General features: G+C 41.3%; 2 protein-coding genes and 1 long non-coding RNA gene across 3 annotated transcripts in view; 2 read left to right on the top strand and 1 right to left on the bottom strand.

Moving 5' to 3' along the window:
• On the top strand, positions 1 to 21,542 carry mrpl1 (mitochondrial ribosomal protein L1). The gene is made up of 9 exons (XM_061904945.1): positions 1 to 148; positions 4,127 to 4,250; positions 10,091 to 10,358; positions 11,052 to 11,135; positions 12,402 to 12,473; positions 12,533 to 12,644; positions 12,733 to 12,833; positions 12,902 to 12,983; positions 21,395 to 21,542. The coding sequence occupies exons 1-9, from the start codon at positions 55 to 57 to the stop codon at positions 21,487 to 21,489; spliced, it is 1,032 nt and encodes a 343-aa protein (XP_061760929.1). The 5' UTR covers positions 1 to 54; the 3' UTR covers positions 21,490 to 21,542.
• LOC133555376 (uncharacterized) lies at positions 11,848 to 24,878 on the bottom strand. Its single transcript, XR_009807334.1, has 4 exons — positions 24,401 to 24,878; positions 16,669 to 16,760; positions 16,524 to 16,589; positions 11,848 to 13,326 (listed from the first exon to the last, which is right to left on the bottom strand). It is a non-coding gene; the product is annotated as an uncharacterized LOC133555376 (long non-coding RNA).
• Positions 24,258 to 26,668, top strand: part of fras1 (Fraser extracellular matrix complex subunit 1) — a 278,952-nt gene continuing 276,541 nt past the window's right edge. Inside the window, exon 1 of the mRNA XM_061904877.1 lies at positions 24,258 to 24,692. Within this exon, the coding sequence (XP_061760861.1) occupies positions 24,623 to 24,692 (70 nt within the window). The 5' untranslated portion in view covers positions 24,258 to 24,622. The remainder of the gene's footprint in view (positions 24,693 to 26,668) is intronic.

A 26,668-nucleotide genomic window follows, 5' to 3' on the forward strand; every position in this document is an offset into this window, starting at 1 on the left:
CAAACGTCATTTGCTCGCGCAAATGGACATTTTGTTCGACGAGGTGCGGCTTCAATGGCGGAACCATATTTCGTGTTGAAGTTGTTCAGCCCCGGACCAGTTAGGTTGCGCACTACCATGGCTGCCTGCTCGCGCGCTGTATGGAAAGGTCAGCTCCTTTGCTTTTACTTTCACTTCTTCCATCCGACTCTTGTTTGTGTGTGAACGATGAAATTTAGGAGCACTTTTTGCGCGCATCGGCGCAGTTGTTGTTGGCTAAAAAAGGCCTAACCGCCGCCAAGTTGCCTCTTTCTGTGGCTAACTGTTAGCTAGCTAGCTATCAATGACGTCATTGTATGGCAGCTAAACTCAATGAGATATTTAATTTTTCTAGATCGGTCTTGAACTTCAATCCAATTATAGAAAAAAACTAAGAAAAGATTTAACCAATGGCTACAGAGAGATTTATCCTTAAAAGGCAGAACCTTACTTTTCAAAGCAGAAGGTATCTCCAGACTATTTCTTTAGATGTTAACCAAAAAATATGTAAAACTATTGACAAAATACTGGTTGACTTTATTTGGTAAAACAAAATACATTATATTAAGAAATCTGTTATAATGAACAATTACAATCAGGGTGGTTGTAATATTTTTTTGTATTCTATTTTTGTTCTTTTGAATTTACAACCCCCTGGCGTCCATCCATTTTCTACCGCTTATTCCCTTTCGGGGTCGCGGGGGGCGCTGGCGCCTATCTCAGCTACAATCGGGCGGAAGGCGGGGTACACCCTGGACAAGTCGCCACCTCATTGCAGGGCCAACACAGATAGACAGACAACATTCACACTCACATTCACACACTAGGGCCAATTTAGTGTTGCCAATCAACCTATCCCCAGGTGCATGTCTTTGGAAGTGGGAGGAAGCCGGAGTACCCGGAGGGGAACCCACGCATTCACGGGGAGAACATGCAAAGTCCACACAGAAAGATCCCGAGCCTGGATTTGAACCCAGGACTGCAGGACCTTCGTATTGTGATGTAAAGTTCAAAATCTTTTTTAAAGGCACAAAAGATAGGTCAGGTATTAAGAAACTTACATTTATGAATAGAAAACTTCCATCCATCCATCCATCATCTTCCGCTTATCCGAGGTCGGGTCGCGGGGGCAGCAGCCTAAGCAGGGAAGCCCAGACTTCCCTCTCCCCAGCCACTTCGTCTAGCTCTTCCCGGGGGATCCCGAGGCGTTCCCAGGCCAGCCGGGAGACATAGTCTTCCCAACGTGTCCTGGGTCTTCCCCGAGGCCTCCTACCGGTTGCACGTGCCCTAAACACCTCCCTCGGGAGGCGTTCGGGTGACATCCTGACCAGATGCCCGAACCACCTCATCTGGCTCCTCTCGATGTGGAGGAGCAGCGGCTTTACTTTGAGTTCCTCCCGGATGGCAGAGCTTCTCACCCTATCTCTAAGGGAGAGCCCCGCCACACGGCGGAGGAAACTCGTTTCGGCCGCTTGTACCCGTGATCTTATCCTTTCGGTCATGACCCAAAGCTCATGACCATAGGTGAGGATGGGAACGTAGATCGACCGGTAAATTGAGAGCTTTGCCTTCCGGCTCAGCTCCTTCTTCACCACAACAGATCGGTACAACGTCCGCATTACTGAAGACGCCGCACCGATCCGCCTGTCGATCTCACGATCCACTCTTCCCCCACTCGTGAACAAGACTCCTAGGTACTTGAACTCCTCCACTTGGGGCAGGGTCTCCTCCCCAACCCGGAGATGGCACTCCACCCTTTTCCGGGAGAGAACCATGGACTCGGATTTGGAGGTGCTGATTCTCATTCCGGCCGCTTCACACTCGGCTGCGAACCGATCCAGTGAGAGCTGAAGATCCCGGCCAGATGAAGCCAACAGGACCACATCGTCTGCAAAAAGCAGAGACCTAATCCCGCGGCCACCAAACCGGAACCCCTCAATGCCTTGACTGCGCCTAGAAATTCTGTCCATAAAAGTTATGAACAGAATCGGTGACAAAGGGCAACCTTGGCGGAGTCCAACCCTCACTGGAAACGTGTCCGACTTACTGCCAGCAATGCGGACCAAGCTCTGACACTGATCGTACAGGGAGCGGACTGCCATAATAAGACAGTCCGATACCCCATACTCTCTGAGCACTCCCCACAGGACTTCCCGAGGGACACGGTCGAATGCCTTCTCCAAGTCCACAAAGCACATGTAGACTGGTTGGGCAAACTCCCATGCACCCTCAAGAACCCTGCCGAGAGTATAGAGCTGGTCCACAGTTCCACGACCAGGACGAAAACCACACTGTTCCTCCTGAATCCGAGGTTCAACTATCCGGCGTAGCCTCCTCTCCAGTACACCTGAATAAACCTTACCGGGAAGGCTGAGGAGTGTGATCCCACGATATTTGGAACACACCCTCCGGTCCCCCTTCTTAAAGAGAGGGACCACCACCCCGGTCTGCCAATCCAGAGGTACCGCCCCCGATGTCCACGCGATGCTGCAGAGTCTTGTCAACCAAGACAGCCCCACAGCATCCAGAGCCTTAAGGAACTCCGGGCGGATCTCATCCACCCCTGGGGCCTTGCCACCGAGGAGCTTTTTAACTACCTCAGCAACCTCAGCCCCAGAAATAGGAGAGTCCACCACAGATTCCCCAGGCACTGCTTCCTCATAGAAAGACGTGTTGGTGGGATTGAGGAGGTCTTCAAAGTATTCCTTCCACCTATCCACAACATCCGCAGTTGAGGTCAGCAGAACACCATCCGCACCATACACGGTGTTGACAGTGCACTGCTTCCCCTTCCTGAGGCGGCGGATGGTGGTCCAGAATCGCTTCGAAGCCATCCGGAAGTCATTTTCCATGGCTTCCCCAAACTCTTCCCATGTCCGAGTTTTTGCCTCTGTGACCGCTGAAGCTGCACACCGCTTGGCCTGTCGGTACCTGTCCACTGCCTCTGGAGTCCTATGAGCCAAAAGAACCCGGTAGGACTCCTTCTTCAGCTTGACGGCATCCCTCACCGCTGGTGTCCACCAACGGGTTCTGGGATTACCGCCACGACAGGCACCAACTACCTTGCGGCCACAGCTCCGATCAGCCGCCTCGACAATAGAGGTGCGGAACATGGTCCACTCGGACTCAATGTCCAGCACCTCCCTCGTGACATGTTCAAAGTTCCTCCGGAATAGAAAACTTACCCAATAAAATAATGAGGTTGCAAAGGTAGAATTCCTTTTCAAATTTTTGTTCATACAGTGTAAAACCAAAAATCACATATTTAAAGCAAAGCACAAATTTGTCAAAAATATTATCCAGGATGAAGCGACAGATGCCTGCTATAGTGATCGAGTGTTTTCACAAGTCCAAAACAAGTGGTTAACAGTCTCTGGGTGCATGTTGCAAAAGGTGCAGGTAACATCATTGCCCTTCTTCTATCTAACCGTTAATGTCTTTACAGGGTAATAACCATGAATGATAGGCGCCAGCGACCCCACAAGGGAATAAGCGGTAGAAAATGGATGGATGGACATTAAAACACTCGCTACCTCTAACAACAAAAAAGCTGTGAAAACGCTGATGCTGTGTTCCAAATTTAAGTTGTTTAATGAATCTGAATGAGCCTATGGCTTTGCACTTTGTTTATTATATATATATTTTTTTGTATTCTATTTTTGTTCTTTTGAATTTACAACCCCCTGGCGTCCATCCATTTTCTACCGCTTATTCCCTTTTGGGGTCGCGGGGGGCGCTGGCGCCTATCTCAGCTACAATCGGGCAGAAGGCGGGGTACACCCTGGACAAGTCGCCAAGGGAAGGGAATAAGCGGTAGAAAATGGAACCCCCTGGCGCTGTTTTGTACTGTTTTCATAATGTTTTATAATATTTTATGTTGTTGTTTGACTTACTGTTGGTAATTGTTGAAATTTATAAATAAACATTTAAAAAAAAATATATGTATACATTTCATGTTTTTGTTTCAACTTGATTCTCCTTATGATTTCATGCTTTTGTTTCAACTTGATTCTCCTTATGATTTCATGTTTTTGTTTCAACTTGATTCCCCTCATGATGAAACTTATACCCCTTCCCTCCATTTAAAGACTCTCCCTCTTCCTTGTAGTTGTAGCAGGATGTGGGAGGCGGCTGCTGGAAGGCGGCTGTCCCACCTACGCTTCTTTTCCCGCCAGGTGCCTCATTCCCGCCAGGTGCCTGGCTGCTGCTGCTGCTGCTGCTCCTGCTTTCAAGTGAGTTCAGAAGAAGACACCTGCTTCCAGTTGCCATAGGGCTGGAAAGGTCACGTGACTTTGCAGTGCATTGTGGGGCCGCAGTAGCCATTTTTGGAGGCCAAAACTTTTGTTTACATCAGGGGTGTCCAAACTTTTTCCACAGAGGGCTGCACACGAAAAAATTTAAGCATGCGGGGGCCATTTTGATATTTTTCATTTTCAAACCATAACAAAATATATGGATTTTTTATTTTTTATTCTTAGGGCTCCTAGGAAGTATAGAAGGTCTCAGTCACTAAAATGTTAAAAATAAGTCAAATTATTATTATTTTTTTTTATTTAATGCTTACAGTAAATCTCTATATCAACATGAGGTTGATATAAAGTAAAACAAATAAGGTTTTATGCCTTTTCTGTCAAAGACAACTTTGTTTTTTATAGTAAAACTGAAATGTGCAGTATTTAGATAGATAGATGGATAGCACTTTATTGATCCCTTCAGGAGAGTTCCTTTATTTAGCAATTAAAGCCCTCAAAGATCAATAATGCAGGACACCATTGATTTTAATTATTTATTATTTTAAGTAATCGCAGTGAAAAGTTAAATAAAATCCTACTAAATATATTTGAGATCCGAAATGTTCCCCACTCATAAAGTGATGCATTTTTATTAGTTTTTTTAAAACTTTTAACACTTAAATTTCAAGATCAACTTCCGATATATCTGTCGATTTTAAGTTTGAACTATTATTCTTTGTTTTATGCTCTTTTGTCAAAATTTTGATGTTTTTATATGGCAACCACACAACATATGCAATATTTTTTCCACATAAAACATTTTAAAGTGATATGTTTTAAATAATAATTCATTATGACATTTTGTCCTTTTTTTTTGAGCAATGAAAAAAAAAAGAAAATAAAGACAAAAGGGGAAAAAAAACTGCCTGCATGGCAGCTTTGTGTCAACATTGCAACTTTTTCTCATTAGATTTCACCTCATTCCACTTTTTTTGAATGTTTTTTTTTTAACTTTTGCAATACTATCAATTTTGCAATTTTTGAAGAATGTGTGGCGGGCAGGTAAACGATTAGCTGCGGGCCGCACTTTGGACACCCCTGGTTTACATGAACCCACAGTAACGTAAGAGAGAGAGAGAGCAACAACAACCGAGACAAAACTAACCACTGTTTCTAAAGCAGTCTTTTTCAACCTCTGTTAGCGGGGGAGAATGAGGAACACAACAAATAAGCGGCATTTGGTCATTTTAACGTGAAATAAATTATAACGATATTATGAAATGTTCTTAATTCATATCTTGTTTAAAGGCCTACTGAAACCCACTACTACCGACCACACAGTCTGATAGTTTATATATCTATGATGAAATATTAACTTTGCAACACATGCCAATACGGCCAGGTTAATTTACTAAATTGCTATTTTAAATTTCGCGCGAAGTATCCTGTTGAAAATGTCGCGGTATGATGACGCGTGCGCGTGACGTCACGGATTGCAGCGGACATTTTGATCCAGCTCGGATCCCAGCTATAAGTCGTCTGCTTTAATAATTACACAGTATTCTGGACATCTGTGTTGCTGAATCTTTTGCAATTTGTTCTATTAATAATGGAGACGTCAAAGAAGAAAGATGTAGGTGGGAAGCTGTGTACTGCGGCCGCCTTTAGCAACACAAACACAGCCTGTGTTTCCTTGTTTACATTCGGCTCGTACCGTAGACATGAGCGGAGAGTTTGCGTCGTTCCACCGGCCGCCACCGACCGTCGGATGCTTACACCATGGAGGGGAAAAAAAAATCTCAGCCCGGCTGCCTTGCCTCGTCGAAAAACGTGGCTTCGCTCGGAGACACTGGTGGTCACCACACCCGTGGCCACACCCCTCCGACTTTCAGGTACGCGTACGACCATATCATATCACTAAAACACTAGTAACACAATAAGCAAATAAGGGATTTTCCAGAATTATCCTAATAAATGTGTCTAATAACATCTAAATCGCTCCCACTGCCCTCGTCTTTTAAAAACATTTTTTTTTTTTTTTTAGTCCTTCACTCTTACTTCCCTCATCCACAAATCTTTCATCCTCGCACAAATTAATGGGGTAATCGTCGCTTTCTCGGTCCGAATCGCTCTCGCTCGCTGTTAGTGACCATGATTTTAAACAATGTGAGGATGTGAGGAGCTTTACAACCAGTGACGTCACGGACACATCGCTTGCTACTTTCGGTACAGGCAAGGCTTTTTTATTAGCGACCAAAAGTTGCAAACTTTATTATGGATGTTCTCTACTAAATCCTTTCAGCAAAATAATGGCAATATCGTGAAATGATCAAGTATGACACATAGAATGGACCTGCTATCCCCGTTTAAATAAGAAAATCTCATTTCAGTAGGCCTTTAAAAATATATCAATACATCTTCCAATCTCCATATATCGGCCAGTCCTAGCACAATGTAAACAAATATTAACATCAGAAATGTATTCTAGTTTCTGCTCAACTTCTTCAATACAAAGTCAATAATGCACTTTTTTAAAAGATTGGCATCACTGGAATGTTCACTAAACAATGTGACAGAAAAAGAGGTTTCTCGGTCACGGTTTGTTCTTAATTGATTAAATTCTCGAATTTAGCATCGGAAGTGACAGAAAATTAGAGTAAAAATGGCTCCTCTGGAGTGTTGTCCCAATACCAATATTTTGCTACTGATACCAAAATGTATTTTGATACTTTTCTAAAAAAATAAAGGGGGGCACAAAAATTGTCATTATCGTCTTTGTTTTAACAAAAATTTAGGGTACATAAAACATATGTTTATTATTGTAATTTAGTCCTTGAATGAAATGTTGAACATACTAGACAACTTGTCTTTTAGTAGTAAGTAAACAAACAAAGACTCCTAATTAGTCTGCTGACGTATGCAGTAACATATTGTGTCATTTATACACCTATTATTTTCTACACATTATAAGGGAAAAACTGTAAAAATTTAATATTAATCTTCTTGTTCATTTACTGGTAATTTTCTGTTTTAACATGTTCTATCTACACTTCCGTTAAAATGTAATAATCACTTATTCTTCTCTCCTTTGATACTTGACATTAGTTTTAGACGATACCACACACTTAGGTATCGGTCCGATACCAAGTAGTTAAAGGATCATATATTGGTCATATTCAAAGTCCTCATGTGTCCAGGGACATATTTACTGACTTTATAAACATACTACGAATTTTAAAAAAGGAAAAAAGCTTTTGTGATGCTAAAAAATATCGATAGTAGTATCGACTAGATACACTCCTGTACTTGGATACAGTGGATGTGTAGATCCATCCATGGCGTTTGTTTACATTTTGACGCTAGTGAGCTATTGCATCCTCCTACGCTGTGTAGTGAAGCATGTTTAGCCATTCCTCATCCTCCAGTGATAATGGTACATGTAAGAAACTCACTTTATTTTTTCACCATGAAGACTAGGATTAGTGATTTAGAAGTAGCTAAAACACTGTGGATGGATGTTAGCTGGATGTGTTAAAGCAGCTCTTCCTGAGGGTGTTTCAGTGTTATAACTTCACCTTTATCTTGACTTTTTACACAAAAATGTGTCCATTCTCCCTTTTCTGTCTACACACTGTTTCTGCTTGTAAGTACTCTGTGTGTGCGCACTGCCCAACATGCTCCTCTGCTCGTAAAACCACCAATGTCACCACGTGACGACGACCGGTATTTTTTTAGAGGCGGTGTAGTACTGTATATGATTCATTAGTTTCGCGGTACTATAGTAGTGCCGGTATACCGTACAACCCTACTCCTCGGACTCCTACTTGTAAGTCTCAAAACAAACGACAATGCAGTCGGCAGTTCCAATAAAATCAGCGTGCGAATCGATCAATTTAAAAGACATTTGACAGACCTACATAGAAATGTTGGAATTCTTTTTAATGTAAATGATCGTACACGACAAAATATTAGCTGCCACACATCAAAAATGAGTTTTTTTAAAATGTGGAAAGAAGGTATTATGATGTATTGTAGCGTCCAGAAAAAGACAAAAAGTCTGACACTCTTTTTAGGTTTTATTGCCAGTCTTATGCGAACAACTGGCCCAAATACAGGGTTTCCCCTTAATGTAAATACCCTATTTCCTTGAATTGCCGCCGGGTATATAGTATGCACCTGCCTAGTATTACTCGTTTCGCAAAATAATTAGCGCATGCTTAGCATTACCGCCGCAAAATATTTTTATTAGCGCATGTCTAGAATTTCCGCCGGGTCAAACTCGTTTTGCAAAATAAATACCATATGCCTAGAATTTCCGCCGGGTCAAACCCGTCACTTCACGAGTGACACTTCACCTGTCATCATTTTCAAAATGGAGGAGGCTGATTTCAATCATTTGAAATCGCATAAAGGGAAGAAGATTAAGAGCTATTCAGTAGGATTTAAGGTCCAAGCTATTGAATATGCTAAAAAGAACAGTAAGCAGCTATGTTTTATTAATATACCGTAGCTGCGTGTGTCAAATATAAGTCATTAAATGACTCCCGCGTCCTGGTGGTATAGGGCGCTAGTGATCCTTCTTGCGACACCTCGGCTGCAGAAGAAGTAACAACAAGCAGCAAAAGTGAGCAGCGATCGTTTAATTTTTCCTCTTGTTTGCACTTTTAACATGGAGGATTACATATTTAAAATAAAACAGTTTTCTAAACTGGACTCTCAATCGAAGCAGGAGGTAATAAAGGAAGATCTCCATCGAGACAATGAGACTTTTAAAACTGAAGAAAGATAAGGAAGACTTCTATGAATAAGTTATCGATGCTTTTGATCAGAAGGAGCTGCGCCTGGACTTCATTTATAAACCATAATAAAGTTTTTTTTAATTAAATGTGCTTTTCATGATGGTATCCTTACATCACACTCAAATTTATAAGCACAGGCCTAAATTTACCGCATGCCTTTGGTAAGCGTCAGAGTGAGAAGAGGTTTTAAATTGATTAGCGCCCCGATGGCAATTCAAGGAAATACGGTAAATGATCGTGGCAAAATATTAGCCGCCACACCTCCAAAATATATATATTTTTACTGTGAAAACAAAGTCAAGTAATATGGTGTATTGTTGCATCCAGAAAAAGACTCAAAGTCTGACCCCTTTTTTTTGGTTTATCTTTCATTGCCAATCTTATGCTAACAGGCCCAATTCCAGCAGGTTTTATCCCCCGTGCAAACGCTCCGTGTTTCACTCCTTCTCGTTCTCTGCTAACATGGTGTGTTCAAGACCATGGGAAAAATGAACATTATAACATATGTATATATAACTTTTTATTTGTGCACTATTGACCGGTGATGCACTAGAAATGTGGCCGCCAAAAAAAGATGTACTGTATTTTTCAGACCATAAGGCGCACTGCCAATAAGCGGCTCTATTTGGGTCTATTGTCATACAAAAGGCGCACCTGATGAAAAGGGGTTATGGTTTTTTAATTTACGTTAAAGACACTTCCTTGTGGTCTACATAACATGCAAGCCAATTTGTGGGTGGTCTTATTTACGTGCCTCCAATTTGACAGCGTTTTTTGCCCGTCATCTTTTTTGTACCGGTAGTTTTGGATTAGAACTGTAATCTTCTCTATATTATTTGGCAAGAAACCGTCACAGTTTTGAAGGAATTCACCATAAGTCCTCATTTCTCCACAAGTCAATGCAGGGACGGACCGCTCGTGTTTAGAAGTAGGAAGCTAATAAACACTCGGTAATGGGACTCTTGCCCTCCACCTGAGACCAGGGAGTGCCTCCAGGTCACGTGATTGCGACTCGTCAATTGTCTTCCCTCGTTCCCACAGGACGCGCAAGATGAGGAAGCAAGAGGAGGCGGAGCCTAAGGTGAAGAAAGAGCCGCGGGTCATCGACGACAAAGGCCGACACAAACCCTATGGGAGGACGGCGTGGGCGCCCGTTGACGACGTTTACATCCTGCGCTACTACCCCAGGACCGTCTACAGCGCCTCGGATGCCGTGGACCTGCTGAAGGAATACCAGGTGTTGGACTTCACCGCCCACAATCAGCCCGTCTACGTGGACCTGAAGCTGGACATGAAACTGGAGAAGAAGGTCCGATGTGATTTTTTTTTTTTTTTAGTTCAGCACCCAGAACTTTAACAAAATCCATTATTATTATAGTTTTGCCCCCAGCAAGTAAAATAAATAGTACAACAAATAAAAACTAGAAGTAGCACACACATATCCAAAAAAGGCTGTTTTAAAAATAAGAGTTTTTTAGCCTTTTTTAATAGCCTTTGCAGTCTGTGGTGCCCTCAGGTGGTCAGGTAGAGCGCTCCACAGACTGGGAGTCTCCCTTAGTTCGGAGCTTTGTCCTCAGAGGTTGGAGGAGGTTAGCCTGTCCAGATTAGTTATTAGTTTCGCTCATTAAAAACAATGAATGTAAAACTTTAAAGCTTTATTCTTATCAAATTCATGAATTTGATTATGGCATCCCTGATGCTATACTTGGTATCGTTACTGTCGGTATTTGTATCAATATTTTCACGTTCAAGCGCTCTAGCTTAGCGATTAGCATGGTTTACATGGTGCGCCGTGTAGCATGTTTAGCTCGTCGTCCCCCTCTAGTGGTACGTTTATTCACCGCCATGGAGGCCAGGAGTAGTTTTACAAGTACAATAGCTGCTAGATTTGTATTTATTTCAACTAAATATGATATTTTTTAGTCGCTGCATCCGAAAAATAAGTGTTTGTGTCCTCATGGATATTTTTTTTTTTTTTTTTTTTTTTTTTTGCTTTTCCCAGAAAAAAATCACCCCCTTCGTGAGCACGGTGCATCTCCCACACCCTTTCAAGACTGAAATGAATAAAGTTGTCGTGTTTACCGAGGTAAGGACTTTTACTTTGGAAATCTCTTGTTGTTTATTAATCTACAGATGTAAAACCTGCTCAGTGGCATAGTGGTTAGAGTGTCCGCCCTGAGATGGGTAGGTTGTGATTTCAAACCCCAGCCCAGTCATACCAAAGACTATAAAAATGGGAGCCATTACCTCCCTGCTTGGCACTCAGCATCAAGGCTTGCAATTGGGGGTTAAATCACCCAAAAAGATTCCCGGGCGTGGCCACCGCTGCTGCCCACTGCTCCCCACTGCTCCCCTCACCTCCCAGGGGGTGATCAAGGGTGATGGGTCGAATACAGAGAATAATTTCGCCACAAGTAGTGTTTGTGTGTGTGTGACTATCATTGGTACTTTAACTTTAATCACCTCGTTATTAATGACACATATTATGAGATATTATTAGTTTTTGTTACTTATCACCGTCTAGTTTGCATAATTGCGTGGTATGTGACACGTGCTAACTATGTAAATCTAATCCATTGTTATTATTATTATTATTATTATTATCATGCTAACGCTTGCTTGCTAGCATGCTAAAATTAGCATGCCAACTTTTTGAGCTGGTTTTGCTACCGTTTACCCCAGAGTCATATAACTTGGTACGTGGCACTTGTTAACTGTTAGCATGCTAGCAAGCTAACTTAAGCATGCAAAATTTTTCATCCAACTTTACAATTTTTTCCTCTATTTCCTTACGGCAGTGTTACTTGAAATGTGAGACGTGCTCGCCGTTAGCATGCCATTATTTGCACACATGCTAAGTGTTAGCATTTTAATCTGCGCATGCTAACGTTTTAGGATAGCCCTGTAGCTAAAAGTCACGGATTCGGATACTCGCCACGGCAGCTTCCGGCAAGGTCCAGGTCACAGATAGCAGGCCCATTAAAATGCTCTAGTTCTACTACTATTATTATTATTTTTTCATATGAATTTATATAAATAATAATAGTTGGCCATAATGCATTTGTGTGTAAATATAAAGAAAGACAAATAACGTTGTGAGAGACAAAAAGTAGATAATCAACTTTTTTGTTTTGTTTGTTTTTAAAGGAGTTTTAATCCTAACTACTACTAATAAACACTCGCTGAATATAGTGACAAAGTCAGTAAGTTGGCAACACGGGTCCCTCCTGCCACAGCTTCTTATTCTCTGTCAGTGTGTAGACTTGCATAGACAGTCCCGTTATAATGTGTTCATTAGCGCCACACAGGAGTGATGCATGCTGGGATGGAAATGTCTTTTGCTTTGTCCAAGGATCCTCATCAAGCCACAGTGGCCAAGGAGGGCGGAGCTGCCTTTGTCGGAGGGGCGGAGCTTATTCAGCCGGTGAGCGTGTCCCCTTCTAGAGCGTTTTAAGCAGCCCGTTAGAAGTCAACCTTTCTCAGATCTTAGACGAGGAGATGGTCGCCGACTTCTACGTGGCCGTGCCCGAAATGTTGGCCAAGCTGGTGCCGCTGAAGAACAAACTGAGGAAGAAGTTCCCTAAGAGCAACAGAGGCAAGCCCATCCACACGTCGCCCCCGTGTTCGCCCCCTTGGCCGCCGCCGCCGTCGGAACTGACGTCTTTGCCCCCTCTGACCCCCAGGCTCGGTGGGCGTGGACATCCCCAAGATGCTGGAGCTCTTCCGGACGGGCCACGAGTACGCGGTGGAGAGCGAGTGCTACGTCAGGACGCAGATCGCCACGGTGCGTCACGGCGTCGTCGTCACGGTGAAGTAGGTGGGGCTTTGTTGACCGTTTTGCTCCTCCTGCAGCTGGACTTCCCCAAAGAACACATCCTTGCCAACCTGCAGACCGTCCTGGTGGATGTGTGCTCGCATCGACCAGCTGACATGGGTGCGCGTTCTCATTCTCAACACCAAGACAATTTATACTTCTTTTCACTCCCCTCCAGTTTAATGTCTCAGTCATAACATTTTGAAAAAATTAGTCACATATTGTTAGGGACCGATGTCCCTTTGGGACAGAGGACCCTATTGTAATTCAAAGGTTTTATTATTATTCTTTATTATACCGCCGCCTATTTGAGCTGTAATTTGATCCCCTTAAAATGCTTCAAACTCACCAAACTGGACACACACGTCAGGACGGGCAAAAATTGCGATTTAATCAAAAAACAACCCCAAAACTCAAAATTGCGCTCTAGCGCCCCCTACGAATAAAACAGACGAAACTGCTCCTAGGAAGAAAACACAGAAAAAACTGCCTGTAACTTCCAATAGGAATGTCGTAGAGTCATGAAACAAAAACCTCTATGTAGTTCTCACTTAGACCTACATTTCATATATTGACAACCCCCAGCAAAAATCAACAGGAAGTTTGCAATTCTGCCTTCAAAACAAAGGTTTTGTAAAAACTGGTCACCTTTTTTCAAACATGAACTCCTCTGAGCGCGTTTGTCGTGTCGGCTTCAAACTACCACAGGAGAGAGATTGAACCCTTCTGACTAAAAGTTGATGAAAGAGTTTTAATTACTGCTACGGTTTTGATTTTATCACCCTTCAAAAAACCACTGCGCTGAAAATCATTTCAAAGATGGCCGCCGTTTTTTTTGTTTCTCGTTTTTCTTCCGTACCGTCTGCTGCTGGTGCGCACCACCAACATTCGAGAGGGAGTGGCTGTGATCGTCTATACCCAGATGGCTGCCTGGTGCCGTAGCTAAGCCGGTATGTTTTAAAGATGTCGTTTGCCTGCATATCGTAAAAACAACCGTCCAACATTTTACAACTAATTGTAAACTTATAGGTGCCGACCATCAGGGCCGATTTGCGACGAGAGAGTGTGTCAATGTTAAGATATTACGCCGAGTTGATAAGTCTATCTGTTTGCTAATAGTAGCTACTAGCCGTACCCATGTATTTCAATGGGCGGTTAGTATCGGGTTTTAATCTCGTTTCCTCCTATGTTTCTGCTCCGATTGAATTTCTTTGTATGTCGAGTCTTTATTTTGGGTACTTACATATAGTGCCTGACTGTTGTGGCGGTTTAAGGCCATCTGTACTTTTTATGCGCCGAGTTGGTAGGTCTATCTGTTTGCTAATAGTAGCTACTAGCCGTACCCATGTATTTTCAATTGGCGGCTAGCATCGGGTTTTAATCCCGTTTCCTCCTATGTTTCTGCTCCGATTGAATTTCTTTAATTGCCGGCTAGCATCGGGTTTTAATCCCGTTTCCTCCTATGTTTCTGCTCCGATTGAATTTCTTTTTATGTCGAGTCTTTATTTTAGGTACTTACATATGGTGCCCACAAGTCTGATGTATAACACATGTGTATACAACTTTTTCTCTGTGTAATAATCATTGCATCAATCTTCTAACGCTTATCCGGGCTTGGGTCGCGGGGGCAGCAACCAAAGCGGACCCATCCATCGCTGCTTGCAGCTTTAATTGTTATTTATCTTTGATTATAAAGTTGTATTTATTCCTTTATGCCTTTTTCCTCATAGAAAACGTTTTTTTATTACGGCAAACACACAAAATGTGCAATATTTTACCACCAAAAACATGTCAAAGTGGAATATATTTGGAGCTTTAAAAATGTCAATAAACCATAACATTTGATTCATTATTCATCCATCCATCTATCCATCCATCTTCTTCCGCTTATCCGAGGTCTGGTCGTGGAGGCAGCAGCCTAAGCAGGGAACCCCAGACTTCCCTCTCCCCAGCCACTTCTTCCAGCTCTTCCCGGGGGATCCCGAGGCGTTCCCAGGCCAGCCGGGAGACATAGTCTTCCCAACGTGTCCTGGGTCTTCCCCGTGGCCTCCTACCGGTGTGACGTGCCCTAAACACCTCTCTAGGGAGGTGTTCGGGTGGCATCCTGACCAGATGCCCGAGCCCCCTCATCTGGCTCCTTTCGATGTGGAGGAGCAGCAGCTTTACTTTGATCTCCTCTCGGATCGCAGACCTTCTCACCCTATCTCTAGGGGAGAGCACCGCCACCCGGCGGAGGAAACTAATTCCGGCCGCTTGTATCCGTGATCTTATCCTTTCGGTCATGACCATAGGTGAGGATGGGAACGTACATCGACCGGTAAATTGAGAGTTTTGCCTTCCGGCTCAGCTCCTTCTTCACCACAACGGATCGGTACAACATCCGCATTACTGAAGACGCCGCACCGATCCGCCTGTCGATCTCACGATCCACTCTTCCCCCACTCGTGAACAAGACTCCTAGGTACTTGAACTCCTCCACTTGGGGCAAGATCTCCTCCCCAACCCGGAGATGGCACTTCACCCTTTTCCGGGCGAGAACCATGGACTCGGACTTGGAGGTACTGATTCTCATTGCAGTCGCTTCACACTCGGCTGCGAACCGATCCAGTGAGAGCTGAAGATCCCGGCCAGATGAAGCCATCAGGACCACATCATCTGCAAAAAGCAGAGACCTAATCCCGCGGCCACCAAACCGGAACCCCTCAACGCCTTGACTGTTCCTAGAAATTCTGTCCATAAAAGTTATGAACAGAATCGGTGACAAAGGACAGCCTTGGCGGAGTCCAACCCTCACTGGAAACGTGTCCGACTTACTGCCAGCAATAATGTTAATAATCCATAACATTTGATTCATTATTTATATAAAAACATTTTGCCCCATTCGTAAGTGTTAAAATAAAGCCATACATTTAATTTTTTTCACTTTCAACACTTACATCTGTAATTAACTTCACATCAATAAGTCAATTATAAGGTTTTATTATTGTTTTGTTGGTTTTATGCCATTTTTGTCAAAGACAATTTTATATTTTATGGCCAAAGACAAAAGATGCAATTTTTCCCCAAAAAGATATTTCAAAGTGTAATATTTGATGTGAAGTAATTGTAGTCTTAAATATGTCAAAAAATCATAACTAATTTTGATTCATTGCTATGTTTTGAAAAAAACAACATCCCAATTCTTAGGGATTCAAAAGGACCCCACTCGTCAAAGTGGTAAAATTAAGCCATACATTTTATTTTTTCATTTTCAACACTTTAATCTGTAATTAACTTCACATCAGTCCGTCAGTTATAAGGTTTTCTTATTGTTTTGTCTGTTTTACGTTCTTTTTGTCAAAGACAATTCTATTTTTTATGGCCAAACACAAAATATGCCATTTTTCCCCCAAAAATCATTTCAAAGTGTAATATTTGATGTGAAGTAATTGTAGTCCTAAATATGTCGATAATTCATATCAACATTTGATTGTAATTGATTATTTTTTATGAGTAAAACTATTAGGGATCAAAAGGGTCCCACTCACAATAGTAATGAAAATTAAATCTGCAAACAGCGATGAGCGGGACCGCGTTGGCTGCTGCCCCCGCGACCCAAGCCCGGATAAGCGTTAGAAGATGGATGGATATTAGCTACTATTAGAGAACAGATAGACTTACCAACTCGGCGTAATATCTTAACATCGACACACTCTCTCGTCGCAACTCGGCCCTGATGGTCTGCTCCTATAAGTTTACAATTAGTTGTAAAATGTTAGACAGTTGTTTTTACAATATGCAGGCAAACGACAACTTTAAAACATACCGGCTTAGGTACGGCACCTGGCAGTCATCTTGGTATAGACGATCACAGCCCCTCCCTCATGAATGTTGGTGCGTGCGCACCAGCAGCAGACGCTACGGGGAAAAAAGAAGCAAAAAAACGTCTCCCTCACTGTGTCTGTCATCTTTGAAATGGTTTTCAGCGCAGCGATTCTTTGAAGGCTGATCAAATCAAAACCGTAGCAGTAATTAAAACTTTCATCAATTTTTAATCAGAAGGGTTCAATATCTCTCCTGTGGTAGTTTGAAGCCGACACGACAAACGCGCTCAGAGGAGTTAATGTTTGAAAAAAAATGACCGGTTTTTACAAAACTTTTTTTTTGAAGGGGGAATTGCAAACTTCCTGTTGATTTTTGCTGGGGGTTGTCAAAATATGAAATGTAGGTCTAAGTGAGACCTACATAGAGGGTTTTGTTTCATGACTCTATGACATTCCTACTGGAAGTTACAGGCAGTTTTAGTCTGTGTTTTCTTCCTAGGAGTAGTTTTGTCTGTCTTTTATTCCTAGGGGGCGCTAGAGCGCAATTTTGAGTTTTGGGGTTAGGTTTTTTGATTAGATCGCAATTTTCGCCAGTCCTGATGTGTGTGTCCAGTTTGGTGAGTTTTGAAGCATGTTAAAGGCCTACTGAACCCCACTACTACCGACCACGCAGTCTGATAGTTTATATATCAATGCTGAAATATTAACATTGCAACACATGCCAATACGGCCGGTTTAGTTTACTAAATTACAATTTAAAATTTCCCTCGGAATTTCTTGTTGAAAGCGTCGTGTAATGATGACGCGTGTTTGTGACGTTATTGGTTCGAGGGGAAATATTAGCCCAGCACCACTTACGGCTAAAAGTCGTCTCTTTTCATCGCGCAATTACACAGTATTTTGGACATTTGTGTTGCTGAATCTTTTGCAATTTGTTCAATTAATATTGGAAAAGTCAAAGTAGATAGATGGAGATGCAAACCTTTTAGCCTTTAGCCACACAAACACACAGTGTTTCCTTGTTTAAAATTTCCGGAGGTGAAGCTTTACTATGGATCAGAGAGGTCAAGCGAACATGGATCTCGACCACATGTCAACCGGCAGTTTTCAGTGAGAAAATTCTGGTAATAAGTCGCCTCTTACCGGAGATCAGCGGAGCTTCTGTCCTGCTGCAGCTTCATGAGAGACTGCCGTGATAAGACACCCGAGGCCACACCCCTCCGACTATCAGGTACTATTTATCTCACTAAAACACTAGCAACACAATAGAAAGATAAGGGATTTCCCAGAAACATCCTAGTAAATGTGTGTAAAAACATCTGAATCGCTCCCAATGCAATCGCCTTTTTATTTTTATTCTTTCTAGTCCTTCACCCTAAATATCTTTCATCCTCGCACAAATTAATGGGGAAATTGTCGCTTTCTCGGTCCGAATAGCTCTTACATCTGCAGGCTCACATTATAAACAATGTGAGGAGCCCTCACACCGGAGACGTCATCGTCTGCTACTTCCGGTAGAGGCAAGGCTTTTTTATTAGCGACAAAAAGTTGTGAACTTTATTGTCGATGTTCTCTACTAAATCTTTTCAGCAAAAATATGGCAATATCGCGAAATGATCACATATGACACATAGAATGGACCTGCTATCCCCGTTTAAATAAGAAAATCTCATTTCAGTAGGCCTTTAAGGGGGTCAAATTACAGCTCAAAGATACAAACGTGAGTGTTTTTACAAAACTTATTTTTTAAGGGGTAATTGCAAACTTCCTGTTGATTTTTGCTGAAGGAGGTCTGTATATGAAATATAGGTCTAAGTGAGACCTACATAGAATTTTTTTGTTTCATGTCGCTATGACATTCCTACTGGAAGTTACAGGCAGTTTTGTCTGTGTTTTCTTCCTAGGGGGCGCTAGAGCGCAGTTTTTAGTTTTGGGGTTAGGTTTCTTGATTAAATTGCAATATTCGCCAGTTCTGATGTGTGTGTCAAATTTGGTGAGTTTGGAAACATGTTAAGGAGGTCAAATTACAGCTCAAAGATGCAGAATAATAATAAAGAAAGAATAAAATGCTAGAAATTCAATAGGGTCCTCTTTCCCAAATGGACATTCGTTCCCTAATAAGTCATACATTTATTTATTTTATTTATATTTTCAACACTAAGTCAGCAGATCAACATCAGATCTATGCAGTGAGTCTAAGTTTTTTTTTGCTTGTTTTGAGTCCTCTTTGTCAAAGAAAACTTTGCTTTTTTATGCGGCCAAACACAAAATATGCATCATTTCCCCCAAAAACTATTTCAAAGTGGAATATTTGACGTGAAGTAATTGTCACCTTAACTATGTCAATAATTCATAACAATGATTTAGATCAGGGGTGTCAAACTCAAATACAGAGTGGGCCAAAATTTAAAACTGAACGAAGCCGCGGGCCGAGGTTGAACAAATTAATCCTTTAATAGGGACCCAAACAAGTTTTGCATTGAATATTGACCAAGCAAGGCTTATATAACTTTATAGTGACATGCAAAATCGAGTTTTAAATAATAATAATAAAAACATATCAGTGGCATATCAAATAAAAATACAAATTGAATGCCTCTTTTTGGCGGTGGGTTTGAGTTGGGTCGGGGTTTGGTGGTAGCGGGGGTGTAGCGTCCCGAAGGAGTTAGTGATGCATTGTGTTAATGTTGTGTTACGGTGCGGATGTTCTCCCGAAATGTGTTTGTCATTCTTGTTTGCTGTGGGTTCACAGTGGGGCGTATATTTGTAACAGTGTTAAAGTTGTTTATACGGCCACCCTCAGTGTGACCTGTATGGCTGTTGACCAAGTATGGCTTGCATACACTTGTGTGTGTGTGTGTGTATGAGCCGCATATATTATGTGAGTGGGCCGTGACGCTGTTTGTATAGAGCAGGGGTGTCAAACTCAAATACAGAGTGGGCCGAAATTTTAAAATGAACAAAGTCGAGGGCCAAGGGTTGAACAAATGAACCTTTTAATGGGGACCCAAACAAGTGTTGCGTTGAATATTGAACAAGCAAGGCTTATATACCTTCATAGTGACATCCATAATCAAGTTTCAAATAATAATATTACTAATTAAAAAATATCAATGGCGTATCAAATTAAATTTAAATAAAAATGGAATGCCTCTTTTCTATTTGCAGCCTTCTGAGGTAAATATCAAAATAAACTTTTTCCACAGGCTAATAATACATTCGAAAATAAAATAATAATAAATGAATCAAACATTCAAGTCTTGAAGTAGCAAGAGAAAATGCATGAATAAATTGTTAATCATTGCTCAGTTTGCTACACTGTGTTGCTTTACCACTGAATATGGAACAAGCAATACTTATATAACTTAATAGTGCAAATCAACTTTCAAAAAACAAACAAAAAAACATCAATGGTAAAATAAATACAATTTAAATAAAACATTTAATGCCTCTTTTCTATTTGCAGCCTTCTGAGGTAAATATCAACATTACATTTTTCCACAGGCTAATCTTAAAATAAAATAACAATGCGATGGGTGGGGTGGGGGGTGGGGTTAGGTTGTAGCGGGGGGGTGCATATTGTAGTGTCCCGGAAGAGTTAGTGCTGCAAGGGGTTGTGGGTATTTGTTCTGTTGTGTCTATGTTGTGTTACGGTGCGGATGTTCTCCCGAAATGTGTTTGTCATTCTTGTTTGGTGTGGGTTCACAGTGCGGCGCATATTTTTAACAGTGTTAAAGTTGTTTATACCGCCACCCTCAGTCTGACCTGTATGGCTGTTGAGCAAGAATGCGCGGCATTCACTTAAGTGTGTGTATAAGTCGCAAATATTATATGACTTGTCTGGCACACTTTTTGTATTGAGGAAAAGCGGACGTGACAACATATTGTAGACAACGCTAAAGGCAGTGCCTTTTAGGCATGCCCCCAATATTGTTGTCCCGGTGGAAATCTGGAGAAATTCGGGAGAATGGTTGGAAAATCCGGAGTGTTGGCAAGTATGAGTATTAGTGGCGAATGCAGTGTTACAGGGGCTCTGCCGCTGTATAGTACCGGCGGGCCAGCTCTAATGTTAATTTGATATTGCCTCAAGGGCCAAATGAAATTGTACGGCGGGCCAGAGTTTGACACCCATGATTTAGATGAATGGATGGTCAGCGCCTGAGAGCTGCGGCCTACCACCATGACCTTGAACTACCTTCCCTCTGTTGCTACAGTAGATATCTCGAGATGTATGTTGTAATATGTATATGTGCTTTGATAAGGAGGTTTTTTCCTTGGACTCAGTCTGGATCCCTCCTGATGGTCTAGCCTTAGACTGATATTTTTTTTACTCCCCCCTCTCCCAATGTCACCCTTTTCTCACCTTTTTAAGGAGCGCCGTAAGTGGCTGATCCGTTGGCGGTCTCGTCTTGTCCCCCCCTGTATTGTATGTCTGCTCTTAGCGGGACTGTGCCGAAAATGAAATTTCCTTGTACTTGTGCAATGACAATAAAGATCTATCCATCTATCCTCCTCTATCCATATTCAATTGAGTATGGGTTGAAAAGGATTTGCAAATCATTGTGTTCCGTTTATATTTACATCTGACACAATTCCCCAACTCATATGGAAACGGGGTTTGTATTTGATGTGAAGTAATTGTAGCGTAATAATGTCAATAATTCCTAAAATTGATTTGGATTCATGATTATGTTTGAGTGATGACTGAGCTGGTTCTGTTTGCTGCAGGTGTGCTGGTGCAGCGTGCCATCATGGCTAGTCACAGCAGTGAAGCTCTCTGGTTCAACACTCAACAGCTGCTGCCAACATCTGGCCCCGAGTGACCCTGTGGTTTTATTTCTTCTACTTGCTAATAATAAATGTTTGCTTTTGTCAACCTTTGGCTTTCAAGTGACGTCTGACGTGTAACATCTCGTGCTGCCACCAGAGGTCAGTATCGTTGTTTTCTTTAGTCTTTTCTACACCAACCTTTCTTTATGAAATAGTATTTAATATGCACTTACATTTTTTTTGGGGCTCAATAATGGTATTTTTTAAGACATACTTTCAGCTGTTTTATACTGCAAGATATTTTAGTTGGTGTCATTTTCTATTTTATGTTCTATTCTGTCAAACGTCACTTATACAGCAGTTTTTATGCATCAAAACATTAACTTATTTTTATTTAATTTTGTTACATTTTAATGGTCATTTTAAAATCATTAAAAAAATATATTTAAAAATATTTTCATTTTTTATATATTTATCTCGGCTCATCCATCCATCCATTTTCTACCGCTTGTCCCTTACGGGGACGCGGGGGGCGCTGGCGCCTATCTCAGCTACAATTGGGCGGAAGGCGGGGTACACCCTGGACAAGTTGCCACCTCATCAAAAGCGGCCATTTTTGTTTCGACACATTTTCAGCTCTTATATATTAAAAAAAAAAATCTTAATATTTTTATTGACTAAAAATAAAATACATTTATTCATAATTTTTTTTTACTATTATACAAAATGCATTTTATTTTTAGTTGGGACAGTTTTCCATTAAAAAAATGTAAATCAACATATCTTTATGAAATACTGCTTTACATGTATTTCTATTTTTGATTTATTTAAGACATATTTTCAGCTTTTTTATATTGTAAGATATTTTAGTTGGTGTCATTTCCATTGTTTGTACTATTCTGTCAAATTTCACTTATAAAGCAGTTTTTATGCATCAAAACCCCACAAACAAAAAGCAATACATGAAAATATTTTATTTAGAATATGTAATTAATTTTGTCACACTTAATGGTCATTTTAATATAATTAAAAAATATATATTTTTAAAAAATTCTTATTTTCATATTTATCTTGGCTGCAAAGTGAGCTTTTTTTGTTTGGGCAGATTTTCAGCCTTTATCTATTAAAAAAATAATTGTAATATTTGTATTGATTAAAAATAAAATACATTTATACATTATTTTTATTTACTATTATACAAAATGCATTTTATTTTTAGTTGGCCCATTTTCCATCAAAACATCTACATCAGCATTTATTTATAAAATACTATTTAATATGTATTTCTATTTTTGATTTATCCATCCATCCATTTTCTACCGCTTATTCCCTTTTGGGGTCGCGGGGGGCTTTTTTATATTGCAAGATATTTTAGTTCATGTTATTTTCCAGTCAAACTTCGTTTATAAAGCAGTTTTTATGCATTGAAAATCCACACGCAAAAAGCATTACATGAACATATTTTATTTACAAAATGGATTACATGAATTACATTTTTGGTCATTTTAAAATCATTGAAATTATGTATTTTGATAAAACTATTTTTTGTATGTATCTTGCTCAAAAGGGCTCATTTTCTTTTTTTGAGGCAGATTTTCAGCTATTTATTTAAATAATAGTTTCAATATTTGTATTGACTAAATATAATATACAAACATTCGTGAAAATGTTTTACTATTATGCAAAATGTATTTTATTTATTTAAGCTTAAGAGTTGTCAGTAGTTTTTAAGACGGATTTCAAATTATTTCAGCTGATGTGTTTTGGTATTTTTTTTTCGTATTTTGTCAAAACCTTCAAAGCACATTTATGCATAAAATATGTAATTAAATGTGTTACATGTTGAAAGTCATTTTAAACTAATTAGATAATGATAAATGGGTTGTACTTGTATAGCGCTTTTCTACCTTCAAGGTACTCAAAGCGCTTTGACACTACTTCCACATTTACCCATTCACACACACATTCACACACCAATGGGGGGAGCTGCCATGCAAGGCGCTAACCAGCACCCATCAGGAGCAAGGGTGAAGTGTCTTGCTCAGGACACAACGGACGTGACGAGGTTGGTACTAGGTGGGATTTGAACCAGGGACCCTCGGGTTGCGCACGGCCGCTCTACCACTGCGCCACGCCGTCCCTTAGAAAAACATGAATAGTATTTAATATGTTTGTATATTTATTTGGGCTTGAAAGTGTCCATTTTCATTGTCGGGGTAGATTGTCAGCTCTTAAATATATTTTAATTATCTTTATTTGCGTTCATTTCCTTAATGTATGTATTAATTAAAACAAACAATTGGCTGCTGCCCCCGCGACCCGACCTCAGCTAAGCAGAAGAAGATGGATGAATGGATTTTTTTTTTTTTAACTTATACAACATGCATTTTTATTTTTGTTTAATATTTATTAAAGCTTAAGAGTTGTTATTATTTTGTGATGGCAGATTTTCAGCTCTTGTATATCACAAAATAGTTCAGCTGATGTAATTGGCCATTTTTTTTTAGTATTTTGTCAATCAAACTTCATTTACTTTTTAACACACAAAACATGGCAGCCCAGTAATTCACGCACAAAAAGTAGTACATGGAAGTTATCTTATTTTGAAAAAGGTACTTGTCACATTTAAGGTCATTTAAACATATCCTAAAAATACAACTATTTGATATGTATCTTTATTTTTATGTCATATTTAATCAGGCTTATAGGTTATTTTTAATAAATTGTGTGTTTTTTGTGTATATTTACATTATTAAAACATCTTTTAAATAAGACGGCTCTAAAAAAAAAATAGTTGAATGCGCGTGCGCGTGCGGAGAGGTGGGGGGGAAGAGAGAGAGAGAGAGGGGAGGCGGGAAGGCGCGAAGGCGGGACGTCCCCTTGGTGAGGAAAACGAAGACAAGTCCAAACATTACATTCTGCAGTCCCAGCAGCTCCTGCGTCGTATTGACCACCCGCACTCACGTCGTCTTCTCCCCGCACTTGCCGCCACTCGTCTCGTTCCTTCTTCGTCTCGTCGCTGCTTTCATTCCTTCGGGAACCTTCGGGACTGCTCGGCACCATTCGGGATTATACCGGGACTTTTTTCCCCCTGGCTGCCGGCGGCGGGACGAACATGCACGTTCGTGCAGTCCCTGCTTGAGAGCCGCTACTTCCCACTGGACCAGGACCGGGACCGGGAGCAGCATGGAGGCTTCAGTGTGGATGTTGGTGGGCGTGCTGAGTGCGGTGGTGTGCGCCCCCAGGGGGACACATGGTGAGTATTCTTGTCCCCATGTGGGTCAAAGGTCAGCCCGCATTCTTCACTGCCTGGCGGAGGTCACGTGTGGGCGGCGCCAAACTTTATCATCACAGCTGCCAATTAGCATGCCTGTAATTGTTGCCATCACAACACACTGCACTGCTGGCAACACAACCACACTTAATTTGTGACAACACAATGCACTGCTGACAACCCAACCACACACTGCACTGCTGGCAACACAACAACACATGTTAATTCTGACAACACAATGCACTGGTGACAACCCAACCACACACTGCACTGCTGGCAACACAACACATTTTAATTCTGACGACACACTGCACTGCTGACAACACATTTACACACTTAAGTTCAGACAACAAACTCCACTGCTGCCAACACAATCACACACTTAAGTTGTGACAAAACAACACACTGCACTGCTGACAACACAGCACACATTAATTCTGACAACACACTGCACTGCTGACAACACAACAACACACATAAGTTATGACAAAACAACACTGCACTGCTGACAACACAACCACACACTTAAGTTGTGACAAAACAACACACTGCACTGCTGACAACACAACCACACAATTAAGTTCCGACAAAACAACACACTGCACTGCTCACAACACATTTTAATTCTGACAACACGTTAACACACTTTCGTTCTGACAACACACTGCACTGCTGACAACACATTTTAAATCTGACAACACATTAACACACTTTCGTTCTGACAACACAGTGCACTGCTGACAACACAACACATTAATTCTGACAAAACATTAATGCCTTTTTGTTCTGACCACACACTGCACTGCTGTCAACACACTGCTCTGCTTACAACACAACCACACACCTAAGTTGTGACAAAACAACGCACTGCTGACAACTCAACAACACACTGCACTGCTGACAACACAACCACACACTTAAGTGGTGACAAAACAACACACTGCACCGCTGACAACACAACAACACACTGCACTCCTGACAACAAAACCACACTTAATTTGTGACTAAACAACACACTGCACTGCTGGCAACACAACAACACATTTTAATTCTGTCAACTTATTAACACACTTTCGTTCTGACAACACAACCACACACCTACATTGTGACAAAACAACACACTGCACAGCTGACAACACAACCACACACATAAGTTGTGACAAAACAACACTCTGCACTGCTGACAACCCAACCACACACCTAAGTTGTGACAAAACACCACACTGCACTTTTGACAACACAACCACACACTTAAGTTGTGAAAAAACAACACACTGCACTGCTGACAACACAACAACACACTGCACTCCTGACAACACAACCACACACTTAAGTTGCGACAACACAACACACTGCACTGCTGGCAACACAACAACACATTTTAATTCTGTCAACTTATTAACACACTTTCGTTCTGACAACACACTGCATTGCTGACAACACAACCACACACATAAGTTGTGACAAAACAACACTATGCACTGCTGACAACACATTTTCGTTCTGACAACACACTGTACTGCTGACAACACAACCACACACCTACATTGTGACAAAACAACACACTGCACAGCTGACAACACCACCACACACATAAGTTGTGACAAAACAACACTCTGCACTGCTGACAGCACAACACACATTAATTCTGACAACACATTTTCGTTTTGACAACGCACTGCACTGCTGACAACACAACCACACACCTAAGTTGTGACAAAACACCACACTGCACTGCTGACAACACAACCACACACTTAAGTTGTGACAAAACAACACACTGCACTGCTGACAACACAACCACACAATTAAGGTCTGAAAAAACAACACACTGCACTGCTCACAACACATTTTAATTCTGACAACACATTAACACACTTTCGTTCTGACAACACACTGTACTGCTGACAACACAGCACACATTAATTCTGACAACACACTGCACTGCTGACAACACA

The sequence above is a fragment of the Nerophis ophidion genome, linkage group LG01, assembly GCF_033978795.1.
Source record: "Nerophis ophidion isolate RoL-2023_Sa linkage group LG01, RoL_Noph_v1.0, whole genome shotgun sequence".
In the NCBI taxonomy this organism is placed as follows: Eukaryota; Metazoa; Chordata; class Actinopteri; order Syngnathiformes; family Syngnathidae; genus Nerophis; species Nerophis ophidion.

Excerpts from the sequence above, each read along its gene's own strand:
- mrpl1 (XM_061904945.1), top strand. The coding sequence starts at position 55 with ATGGCGGAACCATATTTCGTGTTGAAGTTGTTCAGCCCCGGACCAGTT. Across the intron at positions 10,359-11,051 it reads ACATGAAACTGGAGAAGAAG|AAAAAAATCACCCCCTTCGT; the intron begins GTCCGATGTGAT and ends TGCTTTTCCCAG. Across the intron at positions 11,136-12,401 it reads AAGTTGTCGTGTTTACCGAG|GATCCTCATCAAGCCACAGT; the intron begins GTAAGGACTTTT and ends GCTTTGTCCAAG.